The sequence below is a fragment of the Mobula birostris genome, chromosome 27 (assembly GCF_030028105.1).
Source record: "Mobula birostris isolate sMobBir1 chromosome 27, sMobBir1.hap1, whole genome shotgun sequence".
NCBI classification, from domain to species: Eukaryota; Metazoa; Chordata; class Chondrichthyes; order Myliobatiformes; family Myliobatidae; genus Mobula; species Mobula birostris.
The window spans coordinates 23,639,615-23,654,864 of NC_092396.1; the positions used below are offsets into that span (position 1 = coordinate 23,639,615).

Genomic DNA, 15,250 nt, shown 5'->3' on the forward strand with positions numbered 1-15,250 from the left:
TTTTATTGAAGACAAGACAAACAAGGATAGGGCCATCTATTTCAAGAAAGTTATTTCATCGTAATTCTAGAGAGTCAGTTTGATTTTATTAGATTGGGTCCTAAACTAATAAAATCAAACAGGAAAATGAAAAATAGGAGGAGGGGAATGCATCATTAGCGAAAATAAGATGGAAAAGTAAACAATGAACCTCATCCGTGCAACACTTAATAGTATTTAGACTTTGCTGCAGCATTCCCATAATGCACACAATCTGTTTAGAGAAACACTAGGCGAAAATTGGATGTAAACTACCATATATATTTTTCCACCTTCGATAGTTTAATTGCTCTTTTTCACTCTTTTGCCTTCTAGCAATAACATTTTAACCTTATTTTCAAATTTGTCACGATATTGAGTATTTTTACCACTTTAGCCCTCTCCAACTATTTAACCATGAAGTTTTCTTGTTCCATTTCTTCTATTTCCTCAATTTCAGAAATTTATTGGCGGAGGCAGTTTAAGCTTGATTTATTTGGTAATCATCAAATATTAATTTACTACTTGCGGCAACTTATTTGCACAAGGCTAACGAATTTACGGTCCAACAACACTAAAAATAACACGGCCCTCTGGATTTGAAGGACGCTCTTTGAGAATAATCCGAATTGGGGAATCACTAAATGTCACCCTGCGATCGCGGCTACTTGGTGATGACGTACGAAGGCGGCTGGGGCTCTGACGTCAGACGTGAGGTTGTGCGTGGCTGCCTTGGTAATACAAAGAGTGGTTTCGGTCAATGGCGCTTATCCCTGTCGGTAGGTCTTACGTGGAGTCGCAAAACAATTATCACCGGGCCCGGGTGCAGGGGGCAAGCGGGCGGGTGCTGTGGGGCAGCAGAGTGTGATCGGGCCGGTTGTGTAGAACATCAGAGTGTGACCGGGCCGGTCCTGTGGGACATCAGAGTGTGACCGGGCCGGTCCTGTGGGACGTCAGAGTGTGACCGGGCCGGTTGTGTAGAACATCAGTGTGACCGGGCCGGTTGTGTAGAACATCAGAGTGTGACCGGGCCGGTCCTGTGGGACATCAGAGTGTGACCGGGCCGGTCCTGTGGGACGTCAGAGTGTGACCGGGCCGGTTGTGTAGAACATCAGTGTGACCGGGCCGGTTGTGTAGAACATCAGAGTGTGACCGGGCCGGTTGTGTAGAACATCAGAGTGTAACCGGGCCGGTCCTGTGGGACATCAGAGTGTGACCGGGCCGGTTGTGTAGAACATCAGAGTGTAACCGGGCCGGTCCTGTGGGACATCAGAGTGTGACCGGGCCGGTCCTGTGGGACATCAGAGTGTGACCGGGCCGGTTGTGTAGAACATCAGAGTGTGACCGGGCCGGTCCTGTGGGACATCAGAGTGTGACCGGGCCGGTCCTGTGGGACGTCAGAGTGTGACCGGGCCGGTTGTGTAGAACATCAGTGTGACCGGGCCGGTTGTGTAGAACATCAGAGTGTGACCGGGCCGGTTGTGTAGAACATCAGAGTGTAACCGGGCCGGTCCTGTGGGACATCAGAGTGTGACCGGGCCGGTTGTGTAGAACATCAGAGTGTAACCGGGCCGGTCCTGTGGGACATCAGAGTGTGACCGGGCCGGTCCTGTGGGACATCAGAGTGTGACCGGGCCGGTTGTGTAGAACATCAGAGTGTGACCGGGCCGGTCCTGTGGGACATCAGAGTGTGACCGGGCCGGTTGTGTAGAACATCAGAGTGTAACCGGGCCGGTCCTGTGGGACATCAGAGTGTGACCGGGCCGGTCCTGTGGGACGTCAGAGTGTGACCGGGCCGGTTGTGTAGAACATCAGTGTGACCGGGCCGGTTGTGTAGAACATCAGAGTGTAACCGGGCCGGTCCTGTGGGACATCAGAGTGTGACCGGGCCGGTCCTGTGGGACATCAGAGTGTGACCGGGCCGGTTGTGTAGAACATCAGAGTGTGACCGGGGCGGTCCTGTGGGACATCAGAGTGTGACCGGGCCGGTCCTGTGGGACGTCAGAGTGTGACCGGGCCGGTTGTGTAGAACATCAGTGTGACCGGGCCGGTTGTGTAGAACATCAGAGTGTGACCGGGCCGGTTGTGTAGAACATCAGAGTGTAACCGGGCCGGTCCTGTGGGACATCAGAGTGTGACCGGGCCGGTTGTGTAGAACATCAGAGTGTAACCGGGCCGGTCCTGTGGGACATCAGAGTGTGACCGGGCCGGTCCTGTGGGACATCAGAGTGTGACCGGGCCGGTTGTGTAGAACATCAGAGTGTGACCGGGCCGGTCCTGTGGGACATCAGAGTGTGACCGGGCCGGTTGTGTAGAACATCAGAGTGTAACCGAGCCGGTCCTGTGAGGCATCAGAGTGTGACCGGGCGGTTTTTGTGGGACATCAGAGTGTGACCGGGCGGGTTTTGTGGGACATCAGAGTGTGACCGGGCCGGTTGTGGAGAACATCAGAGTGTAACCGGGCCGGTCCTGTAGGGCAGAAGATAAAGTCGGTATACGAAGTGAGTGGCTGTTGGAAAATGAACAGAGTTTAAAGTGGCTATGCTGAAGGGAAAGATAAAAGATTAGGGATAGAAGATAAGCTAAGCAGCGATTACTGAAAGCAACACTGGAAGGCCTTACTGAGCTTTGTTTTTGGCCTTTTCTGTTTTTTTTTAACAATAGTGAACAATCAGCTTTACTGCTGCAGCCACTTTTATGTTATTTTCTGAAACTACTATTTAAATATTCTTGAATATTTGACCTGACATTTTGAATTCTTACTTCTCTTACGTAAGACACAGGAGCAGAATTAGGCCATTCAGCCCATCAATTCTGCTCTGCCACTCCATCATGGCCAATCCTGGATCCCACTCAACCCCATTTACCTGCCTTCTCACCATATACATTGATGCCCTGACCAACCAGGAAGTGATCAACTTCTGCTTTAAATATACCCACGGACTTGGCCTCCACTGCAGTCTGTGGCAGAGCATTCCACAGATTCACTACTCTGGCTACAAAAATACCTCCTTAAACCTCTGTTCTAAAGGGTCACCCCTCAGTTTTGAGGCTGTGCCCTCTAGATCTGGATGTAGTCTTCATCCATGGAGTTTGCATGCTTTAGTCACTTCTTGTACTGTGTTAGTCCAATTTGGTGCTGGTAGTCCAAAAGAAAAACAATGTGAAGAGAGCTTGTCTCCTTTTTCCAGTTGTGATGAAAGGTCTTGGATCCGAAACGTTACTGTGTTTCTCCCTCCATTATTGCTACCTGACCTGTTGAGCGTATTCTCTGTTTTTGCTTTGCTTTCTTCAACATTGCCCACCTTGGCCTGCCGTGCACCGCTTAGTATAAAGTTAAGCTTATTCAGAGCTCTATATTCAAAGTCAGCCATATAGCCTGCACACTGATATTCATCAGCTCCTGAAGGATGAACATCATTGAAGCCCCAGTTGTTTCTTGACCTGCAGTGGTGCCAGATACCAGAGACTTAGAGTAGAGCCTTCTCAATTATTATAACACAATGCAGAACCTGTATCTGCTAAGCCATATAGCAAAAAGCATACGATGAACTGAAGATTAAAGGAGTTTCTGTAGCAGATGTGTGGAAAGCTTGATATAATGTGATTTGTTGCCAAGCGCCAAGGTTTTGGGATAAGGGTGAAAATGTAACTTGCAAGTTGATAGTAAATTATTGTATTTGGAATGTGAGTCAATGACAGTCCTAAAGGCCAGAGTGACCTAAGCCTCTATTGTTTAGTGTTTATACATGTGTATCATTTCTAAAAGTATTACAAGGATAATATCTAAAGGATACAGGAACTTGGGAATCTGAAAACGGCTGATAACCGGTTTTGCGACAATCCATGACTTGCTATGGGATTTGTAAATAGGGCTTTGTGCTGTGGGCTGGTGCCTATGAGAAACTCCTGAAATTCCTCTTCCATGGGATTCAATTTTATGCAGCTTGCTATCAGATGGAAATCAGAAGATCTTGAACTGCCAACGTCAGGAAATGGCAATTATTGTGAAATCAGGCACTCTAGTAACAGCCAATTGGATTAACTCTGTGGAAGCCCGAGAATATCTGGCTAGCATTTTACGTAAAAACAAGAGGAAAGTGTTTGGTGAGTAAAGATTTATCTTCCTTTTGAACAGAATGAAGAATTGATGGTCACAAAGCATAGGGATGTTTCTAATAATTTTACTTTATGCAAACCTGGGTAAAGACAGTGAAAGACATCTTGTTCAAAGATTGAATCTGTTTAGTTAATTTCCATGGTTTTCTTTACCTGGGAAGCATGCTTAGTATACTTTTGTAATCCCACTTCTTATTGTGTTGATCTTGCCATTTGTTCTCTGAAGTTGCTATGGTCTCTTCAGTTCCTTAGAAGTATCCTTTCTGTTTACAATAATTGAATACATTCATCTATCCCCCAGAGCTAGAATCCTTATGATGTACTCCTAAATCTGAAACAGTAAATGAATTATTGCTGAAATTTTAAATTTGAAATATTTTTGTTTTGCTTTGTGGGTTGACATAGCTTGAGCCAGAATCAGTTGTAGACACTGTAGGTCAAGAAATTATTTCAGTTGATGTCAGCATCTAATCTGGTGATGTCAACGTGAATCTGTTTGTCTCTAGGATTACTTGAGCGGCCAGTGTTCTCCCCACAGTCAGCACCCGATATTGCCAGTTACAAGATCTTTGTGTCTGGGAAGAGCGGTGTAGGGAAAACAGCAGCAGTTGCTAAGTTTGCTGGTGTAGAAATCCCCAGCCTTCATCATGAGACCACAGGTGAAGTCCAAGCCTATTTTCATCTGTATATCTCTATGCATATCATTCATACGTGTGCAGTTCTTAGCTGTATCTACAGTATTGTGTAAAAGTCTTAGGTGCATATTTGTAGCTAGAGTGCCTAAGACTTACGCGCAGTACTGAATATTGGTTAAAATAGGAAGGTGGATGGGAAACAGAAATAAGAGTACTTAGCTTTGTGATAGTTTGGAAGTATTAAGTGTTATTTGGCAACTAGAAAGACATAATATACAGTACTGTGCAATCCTTATTGTATTTTCTCTGTAAGTCTGTGAACAGCAAGTACTATGCTAAACTGCCTATGTTGAAATACCTACATGGAACCGGAGACTGAATTTTGTTGAGAATTTATAAAGCAATATAAAACAATAAAAACCACATATCTCAGCATTCTGGTAAAATACCTTATTTCTTAAGAGGATAAAATGTTTGTCTTGATTATAGGAATTCAGACAAGGACAGTTTATTGGCCGGGAAAGCTGGTGGAGAGTGGTCGTGTGATCATGTTTCGCTTTCAGTTTTGGGATTGCAGTGAAGCTTCCCTGAAGAAGTTTGACCACATTCTTGCTGTAAGAACACATCAAAGACATTGAATAAAGAAATGTGCGGTGTAAATCTAAGTACATTCCTCATGTTATGCACAAGAAGGATAAACAACAACTGATTTGATATCTTTGCAGTGCAGTCTCAGACTTGCCCTTTCTTGCCCATGAAATTAAATTAGTTGCTCATTGAATTTATCTTCTCATACCTTGACTCTATCTTGTCCCCCTTCATCCAGTCCCATCCCACCTATATCTGGGACACCTTACTTGCCCTCCACCATTTTGAGATTTTCTAGTTCCTTGGTACCCACTGTCTCATCTTCACATGGACGTCCGGTCTTTATACATGTCAGTTCCCCGTCAGGAATATCTTAGACTCTGCTTCCTTCCTGATCCAAGATCCAAACCATTCTCTTCCACTAGCACTCTCATCTGCCTGGCAGAAGTTGTTACTGCCCTGATTAACTTCACTTTTGCTTCCTCTCACTTCCTACAAATCAAAGGTTGTAACCATGGGCACTTACAATGGCCCTAGCTACACCTGATCTATCATTGGCTACGAGGAACAGTCTTTGTTTCAAGCCTGCTCTGGCACCACTCTCTAAATCTTTCTCTGTTACATCGATGACTGCATTGGTGCACCCTGCTGCATTTGTGCAGAACTTGTCAATTTTATGACCTTAAGTAGTAGTTTCCTCAAATTCATTTGAACTATTTCTGACACCTCGCTCCCCTTTCTATAGCTGTCTGCCTCCATCTCAGGAGATGGGTGGTGACATTTTCTATACTTTCATTAATTTTCACAAGTTCCTTGACAATACGTCCTCCCACCTGTGTCTTTTAGAGACACTGTCCCTTTCCCTCATTTTCCACCACATCTGTTCTCAAGATGGGGTTTTCCATTTCAGGACATCTGAAATGTCCTTTTTCAGGAAACATGACTTCTGTACTGTAAGCTCACATTTCCTCCATTCCTTGGACTGGTTTTCCCAGGAATGGAGATGGAGCTCATCCAGCAAATCATCCTTCAAGTTTTCCACTAACTGCGGAATCCTACTGCCAGTCACATTTTATTCTTCCCTTCCCTTTCTGATTTCCACAAGGACCACTCTTTATGTGATTCCTTGTCTTTCTTGTATCTCCCCATCCATCCCTCCTTGACCTCTCGCATTTTCCTACTGCAGCTATAGGAGACAGAACAATTATTTTGGTGTCTCCTTCTTCCACCTCCATCTTGGACCTACACAACCCTTCTAGGTCATTTGCATACACCCCCTTCAACTTGGTGATTTTATTATGGAGTACCTGCACCCAATCTGTAAAGGCCATCTTGAGCTTTCGGTTGCAAGCCATTTCAATTCCCCTTCCCATTCTCATTCAGAATCCGTCTGTCCCCAGTCTTATCCTCTGGCAGGTAATGCCAAACATGAACTAAGAGAACATTCATTTCCATAGATGCTGCGTGACCTGCTGAGTTTCCCCAGCATTTTGTGTGTTGCTTTGGTAATTTCCAGCATCTGCAGAATTTCTCATGTTCACATCATATTCTGCCTGCAAACAAGAGAAAATCTGCAGATGCTGGAAATCCGAGCATCTATGGAAAAAAGTACAGTCGACATTTGAGGCTTGAAGGGTTTCAGCTCGAAATGTGAACTGTACTTTCTTCCATAGATCCTACCTGGCCTGCTGAGTTTCTCCAGCATTTTGTGTGTGGTGCTCATATTCTGCCTGGGTAATTTATAACCCAGTGGTATTAATATTGACTTTTCAAGTTTCGGGTAATCTTGTGTTCCTTTCTTCTTTTGGTCCACCCAAGTTTCCTCATCCCTTATACCCAACCCCTGTACCCCAGCTCCTGTTACGTAGTTTCATTACCTTGCTCTGCCCATTATCCCTCCCTTATCTGGTTCTAATTGTCATCTTCCTTACTTATCAGACTCCAGAATTTGCAGCCTCGTGTTTCTTCACCTAACTGCTTTCAGCCTCTGTCCCTCACATCAGCCTTCTCTGTCACCTCCTTATCTATGTTACCTCCTTATCTATGTTACCTGTCATCTTACAGCCCCTCACTCCCAACTCCTCCTCCCCTTCCCTCACATCACTCCATCTGCCCAATAATTTCTCTTCGCCTGGTTCCACCTACTGCCTGCCAGCCCCTATCTCGCCCCTCCCTCTCACAGTAAACTGGATATTTCCTCTCTGAACCATCAACCATCTCTTTCTCTACTAATGCTGTCTAATCTGCAGGGTTCCTCCAACAGTTTTTTCTTTACACTCTAAATAATGCTATAGTTCAGTTGGTTTGAACTTTTATTATAGGTGTTAATAGTTGGGGTGATACAGTAACATAGTGGTCAGTACAACACTTTACAGTACCAGTGACCCACGTTCAATTCCCACTGCTCCCTGTGGCTGTGTGGGTTTTCTCCCACCGTCCAAAGCCACACTGGTTAGTAGGTTAATTGATCACTGTAAATTGTCCCGCGATTAAGCTAGGATTAAATAGGATTTAATTGTGCATTTAGAAGGGCGGACGGGTCTAGTCTGCGTTGTATCTCAGTCAATAGATAGATTGATTTAGTGGTTAAACCTGGTGGTGCCCCACATTTTATGCCTTGTTTATGTTACTTGTTTTCAGGAGGGATGGCTTTTCGGACTCTACAATTACTGCTTAATTATTGGGTAGCCCTACACGGATAACTGTAGTTCAGTGACCATTCTGTAAGAAAGCTCCAAAGGCACTGTATAAAAATAGTGTAATGGATTCATTCAGATCCTGCTTTTGGTGTGTTTATTCTGAAGTTAATATGGCCTGTTCTGTTCATTAGTGTATCTTAGCTGCACACTTTATCCTTCCTGAAATGCTCCTTAGCTAAGATCAAGATGAGGTTCAACTCTAGCATCTTAAAATTAAAAGTCTTCTGAGTCAGTACATTGTAGATTTACAAATGAGATTCTGCTATTTGTCAAACTATTGTTAGTATCATAGAGTCATAGAGAAGTACAGCACAGAAACAGGCCCTTTGGCCCATCTAGTCACTGCCAAAACATTTAAACTGCTCACTCCCATTGACCTGAACAGGACCATAGCCCTAACGTCCATAGCCCTCCATTTCCCAACTTATCTGAAGCATTGAAATCAAGCTCGCATGTACCACTTGTACTAGCAGCTCATTCCACACTCTCACGACCATCTGAGTGAAGAAGTTTCCCTTCAAGTTCCCCTTAAACCTCTCACTTTTCACCCTAATACCATTACTTCTGGTTCTAGTCTGACCCAACCTTATTGGAAAAAGCCTGCTTGCATTTAACCCATCTATATTCCTCATAATTTTCTATACCTATATCAAATCTCCTCTCAATCTTCTATGTTCTAAAGAATACTAACCTATTAAATCTTTCTTTATAGCTCAGGTCCTCCAGACCCGGCAACATCCTTATAAATTTTCTCTGCACTCTCAACCTTGTTTACATCTTTCCTGTAGGTAGGTAACCAATACTGTACACAATGCTCCAAATTAGGCCTCCCAACGAATTGTACAACTTCAAGATAACATCCAAATCATTTACTCAATTATGCAGACCAATGTGCCAAGAGCTTTCTTTACAACCCTATCTACCTATGACGCCACTTCCAACAAATTATGTACCTGTATTCCTAGGTCACTTTGTTCTACCACTCTCCTTAGTGCCCAACTACTCACTGTATAAGACCTACCTTGGTTGGTCCTAGGATGTGTTATAGTCTACAACATATCAAGGTCAACAGATTTGAAGGTGCAGATTTGAATTTTTTTAAGACTTATACCTGTTTTGATTGGGTATCCAAATCTAACGTACCGATTTCAATGTATGAAGATTTTTGTTGGGATCATTTGTCTCCTTTAGGGAAATTCTAAGGAAATTCCCTAGTTCTCGGTTGGCTTATTATATTCTCCTTGACGTGATGTACCATTCTGAGGCCATACATTTTAGATCTTAACAATTTTTGAGGAGGAAACAAAATCTCAGCTCCCTTTCAGATTTTTTTTTGGCAATTATCTTAAATCTCTATTCAGCTGGTTATCAACCCCCACCCACCCACCAGTGGAACCAACTTCTCCTCATCTTTTTTAAAAACAGCTTGAGCATTGCTGAATCTCTTTTTAAGTTTCTCCTTTTTCAGGAGAATATCTTCACTTCTCCAATTTCTCTGTGTATCTTAACTCATTCAGCTTCTAGTAAATCTGCCCATACATGGACACCAGCTTTAGTTGTGGTGATCAGAATTAGGACACAATATTATTATGCTGAGGTTTAACTTCAGTAAATCATACCTACACGAGGCCCAATGTTGGTCAGGATCAGCCATGGATATTGTGTCCTAGCTGTCTTCATGATGCGCAAGCCAGGACAGTACAATATGGAGAGCAAGCTGTTACCCATGTAGCTGGTGAATGCAAAGCAATGGCAGACCATAAACCGTAGCTGGCTTGGTTAACAAGAAAACATGACAGATACATTATATAGCCAGGGAAAGTGTTTACTGATGGGATATTATACTTTTAAGAGCCCCAAAATATGGAATTTTAAGAAATTTTTCTGAAATATCAAGTGAAATATTTATATCCTTTAGTCCTAGTGTTAGCAAATTCTTCCACGATATAGGACTGAGCTATATTTACAGAGAAGTCTCAACCAGACCACGTTGCTTGTTCATAAATTGGATTGCTCAAATTCTGTGTTTCAGACATAGTTTCTTCCCTGTGGACTTATAAAAACAGAATCACTGTTTTATTTAATGTTATGATATTGCAATCTTTATATACTTGCACAAAACTGCGGGATATCAGTGCATTTACATGATATTGAATAAACTCTGACAAGTACAGTTTATAGTGAGTAATCCTCCTTTTATTTTTCTCAGGCCTGCAAGGACAAGGCTGATGCAGTCCTGTTCCTGTTCTCTTTCACTGATCGATCATCATTTGATGATTTACCTAGCCAAATGTCACGCATCCTTCATGATTCTGAGAAGATTGTGAAAATTATTGTTGGCACAAAGTATCCTTCAGTTATAAGGTCACTTCAAATGTTAACTGTTCCAGCTGTTGATATTCTATAAACTTTCTTAGATTCTAAAGCAAGATGCAATTCTTACAAAGTATTTTATTGTATTTATTCATTGAAAATATGTAATCTAACTATTTTATTTAGCAATGCAGCATGGAGTAGACTCTCTGAGCCATACTGCCCCAGCAACCCCCTAACCCTGATTAAATCCAATATAATCCTGGGGCAATTTACAGTGACCAATTAACCTACCCGGTACGTCTTTGGACTGTGGGAAGGAGCAGGAACACCTGGGGAAAACCCAGGCATACCGTGGGGAGGACGTACAGAGACTCTTTACAGAATGGCACCCGAATTGAACTCTGAATTCGGGAACGCCCTGAGCTGTAAAAGTGTTGCACCAACCGCTTTGCTGCCTTGGTGCCCCAACATATGTTTTCTGTGTCTATTTTTAGATTCCGATTCATTCCCTGTCTGATGAAGATACTTTGTCCTTTTAGTTTGATTTTAAATCTTCTGTACATTCTTTGGCCAGTGACTGGGCAGTTGTAGATGTACCTTTCAATTGTTTTTCCTGTCTCCATCTTTTTTTTAAAAAAAGACACCAACCTTGTGGCCCTTCTTGCTTAAGGAATGACTTTACGCATGTAAGCTGAGTATTGACCACTTGATTGTGGAGGCATTTTGACTTGCGTTGATCCAATGCCTATATTTCTGTTTCTCTAAGCAAAATATAAAGAAAACAGTTTGAAATAATACCTTTACCCAGTGTGTACAAATGTAATACCCTTCCAGTAATAAGTGGGATTTCAATACTCCGTCCTGCTTTCTATGATATCTTTTGTAGGTAGCATGATGTTTCACCATAGTTTTGATAGCACAATGACCTAAACAATAAATGTAGTTTATTTCATTGACTCCTTTGCTTCGTGCGCAACAGGCAGAATTTCCTGGTGGCCAACCATTTTAATTCCATTCCCATTTCCAAATTGGTCCATGGCCTCCCCTCCTGCCATGATGAGACCATTCTCAGGTTGGAGGAGCAACATCTCATATTCCAACTGGGTAGCCTCTAACCTTCTGCATGAATATTGATTTCTCTAACTTCTGGCAATTTCTCCCCCTCCCCCCTCTCTTTTTCCATTCCCCATTCTGGCTCCCCTCCTACTCCTCTTTACCTGCCTATCACCTCCCTCTGGCACCCCTTCCCCTTCCCTTCCTTCCATGGTTGACTTTCCTCTCTTAGCATATTCCTGTTTCAGCCCTTTACCTTTTCTGCCTGTCACCCACCCCCAGCTTCTCACTTCATCCCTCCTCCCCTTCCCACCTACTTTCTCCCTCATCTGGCTTCACCTATCACCTTTCAGCTTGTACTCTTTCTCCTCCTCCCCCCCACCCCCCCAACACCTCTTTCTGATTTCTTCACCCTTCCTTTCCAGTCCTTATGAAGGGTCACGGCCCAAAATGTCAACTCTTTGTCCCCCTCTGTCGGTGCTGTCTGACCTGTTGATTCCCTCCAGCCTTTTGTACGTGTTACTTTGGATTTCTAACATTAGCAGAATCTCTTGTGTTTATCATGTATTTTTTTAATTATTTGTTTACAAAATAAGGAATATTACTTAAATTTACCCATTTCCTTTAACAAAATGTGACAAGATTTGACCAATACATGCACACCGATGTCACAGAGAGGGAAGTCCGTGCTTTCCAGCAGACATGGCACCTGCCTGTCTACAAAATTAAGAGCGTCAATGGTCCACGGTTGTCAGATGGAAAAACTCTCGATGGCAAAGTGGGACTTCTGGAGGTAGAACACATACTGAATGGAATAACTGAACATCTGTGGTACCAAGATCAAGTGACAGCAGGACTTGCCCCTGCTGTGCACCACCGCTGAGAGCCAACAGTCCTTTCTGAGTCCTCTGCAGACCCTTGTCTGATGACATTCTTAATCTTTGTTTGCTCACAGGAATTGACTTGTACTTGTTGGACTGAATATGTTTGATTGGTACCACAGCCATTATCAGCTGCTTTAATCAACACTCAGAAGCATGTGATAATTTCCTCCATTCTGTGAGCCATTGGCATTTAATCAACTTTCTGAGGAAGGAAAACTAATTTCATTTCAAGGTAACAACATGACATCAAACTTATTCAGCTTGGACGAATGTTGAAAAAAGAGTCCTTATCTACCACAAACCTCAGAACCGGTTTCAGACTGCTAAAATCAAAGTCAAGTTTATTGTTATATGCACAAAGTACACATAAGCTTTGGTGCAATGAGAAACTTACAGCAGCCTCATAAACACATGGGATCATATAAGTAGCATTCACGAGAAAAACATCAATTTTTACAAGTAAGCATAACTAGAACAAAACAAGTCAATTTTAGTGCAAAATTGTCATAGAAATTCTGAATTGTAGTGATTAGCTAGTTGATTCAAGAACCAAATGGTTGAAGGGAAATCTCTGTTCTTGAACCTGGTGGTGGGGGACTTCAGGCCTCTGTATCTCCTGCCCGGTAGTAGCCGTAAAAACATGGCATGGTTCGGGTGGTGAGGATCTTTGATGATAGGCATTGCCTTCTTGAGGCAGCACCTCTTGTAGACGATAAGGGATGTGCCTGTAAGTAATGGGCAGAGCGCACTACTCTGTGCAACTTTTTACGTTCCTGCACATTCACATCACCATACAAGACCAAGATGCATCTCACCGGGATACGTTCAGCAGTACATCTGTAGAAGTTATTAGTGTTTGATGACAAGCCAAACCACCTTAAACTCCGGAGAAAGTAGATGCTGGCACACTTTCCCTATGATTACATCTAAAGAGATTTGTTGTGACGAGAAGAATCACGTTCTCCATCTCTATTCATTTTACTACCATCCACGTTGGTTAATGGAAGATACGTTTGCAGGTTGTAGCATGTGAAGCCAAGTTTAAAGGTGCAGGTTTGACTCAGTCAGGGGTAAAGCTGGTAATCACTGGAAAATCTGGCACATTTCACACCGGTCACGAGGACTGTGACATCTTGTAATAACTGAGATGAGTATCCTAAGGTATGTGTTCCAACTGAATCATCCTGTGGACTTGTAGATCAATGATACAGCAATTATCAGAGGTCATATTCTGGCGATTACTACAGGTATATTAATTAATTTACTACTGAGAGACACTGCTAGTAAACGGTGCCTCAGCTGAAACGGGCTATAGCTTACCTAGTCCTTCCATGCTGTGGACAGCATCACAGCCAAACCTGATTTATTATAGTATAGTAAAAGACTGGAACTTGACTCAGCCTGGTGACATGGGTCAAACCCAAGGTCACCCAACCCAGCATAGACTAGCATTTAATTTGGTACTCCTGCACTGTAAAGTCAGCCTTAATATTTAACTTAGCCCATTAGACAATCAGGAAGGTTTAATTTCTTGCTGGTTTTAACTAAAATTCAATAGATTGCTGCAGTGCCAATAGAAATGTTGGATGAATGAAAATGAATCCAGTCTGTTTCCTTTGTGAAGACACAGTTAACGACTTCAGCCAGTATGTAGAAATGCAGCTGAGTAACTGAAAGTATACGGTATTGGGGGACAATCTGTTTGACAATAATTTGACTTTAATAATTTTCAAAACAATATCAAATAAAAGGTACTTAGCAACTGCATCCAAAAACAATTCTTATCTTGCCTAGCACAAGTGAAAGCTTGAAATCAGGACCATAATTTTTAATCTCATTATCCTATCCAGCTGAGGTTTCATAATTCAAATTAATTTGCTTTACAAATATTTGAGAAGAGATCAGTTTCCAAGTGCAGGGCACAGATTTTAATAAACACGAGATTCTGCAGATGCTGGAAATCCAGAGCAATGCATACAAAATGCGAGAGTAACTCAGCAGCTCAGGCAGCATCTATGGAAATGAATAAATTTTCGATGTTTCAAGCCAAAGCCGTTCTTCAGGGCTGGAAACGAAGGGGGTAGACACCAGATGTGGAAAGGAGAGGCAGAAATCTGAAGGGAGATGAGAGTGGACCATGGGAGAAATGGAAAATGGAAGAGATGGTGATAGACAGGTGAGGAGAAGAGGTAAGAGACCAAAGTGGTAATGGAGGAAGGGGGAGGGGAAATAGGATTTTAATGCTGTGGGGATCTAATAATTCTGCTATTCATAAAAAAGAATCAGATGACAATGAACACCAATAAAATCTTATCACTCAGCCCAGCCAGAACCATGTCCTCAACCAGTCCTCAGATTATGGATGGTATACTTAGGAGGTAGCTATTTCCAGTGCTCAATAAAGGGTTCAACAATTGCTGAATGTTGAATCTTTCTTTGCTCTAATGCTAAAATAAACTGATCCATGATCTGTCTTTGGCCTTTCAGATGTTCTAGTACCTCCAAGGTAAGAGTTGTTTAGAATAGGAGATTAGCACTGAATAGAAGAACCAGTGCTGTTTGATCATGGCAAATGATCTGGCTAACCTGTGAAATCAGATGGGCAAGGCAGACTCCAGTATACGCTATTTGTAATTAAGAATGTAACTGTAGTAATTAGATTGAAACCAGTTAACCTGATGTCTTGGAGATACAAATTCAGATACTAGGGCGACAAATAAGTTTAAATTCACTTAATCATATAAATTGGAATACAAAGTCAGTGCTAGAGATAGCGACCATGATTACTAGTTTGTACTGAAACCATCTGTTGCGTGAGTAGTCTCGGGGAAACAAAACATATCCTCTGTTTTTAGCCTATCTCATATATACTGGAAACATAAAAAGCCTACAGCACATTACAGGCCCTTCAACCCACAAAGCTGTGCCGAACATGTAC

At 42.7% G+C, this 15,250-nt stretch overlaps 1 protein-coding gene across 1 annotated transcript; it reads left to right on the top strand.

Annotated features, from left to right (window-relative positions):
• The first annotated feature begins 733 nt into the window (after window positions 1-733).
• Window positions 734-14,792, top strand: cplane2 (ciliogenesis and planar polarity effector 2). The gene is made up of 6 exons (XM_072245073.1): window positions 734-797; window positions 3,965-4,125; window positions 4,644-4,796; window positions 5,262-5,386; window positions 10,269-10,405; window positions 12,071-14,792. The coding sequence occupies exons 2-6, from the start codon at window positions 4,014-4,016 to the stop codon at window positions 12,309-12,311; spliced, it is 768 nt and encodes a 255-aa protein (XP_072101174.1). The 5' UTR covers window positions 734-797; window positions 3,965-4,013; the 3' UTR covers window positions 12,312-14,792.
• The last annotated feature ends 458 nt before the right edge of the window (window positions 14,793-15,250 follow it).

Bases quoted from the DNA above. Each gene is read 5' to 3' on its own strand.
- cplane2 (XM_072245073.1), top strand. From the start codon at position 4,014: ATGGCAATTATTGTGAAATCAGGCACTCTAGTAACAGCCAATTGGATT. The intron at 4,797-5,261 runs GTGAAGTCCAAG...TCTTGATTATAG, and splicing joins CCTTCATCATGAGACCACAG to GAATTCAGACAAGGACAGTT. The intron at 5,387-10,268 runs GTAAGAACACAT...TATTTTTCTCAG, and splicing joins AGTTTGACCACATTCTTGCT to GCCTGCAAGGACAAGGCTGA.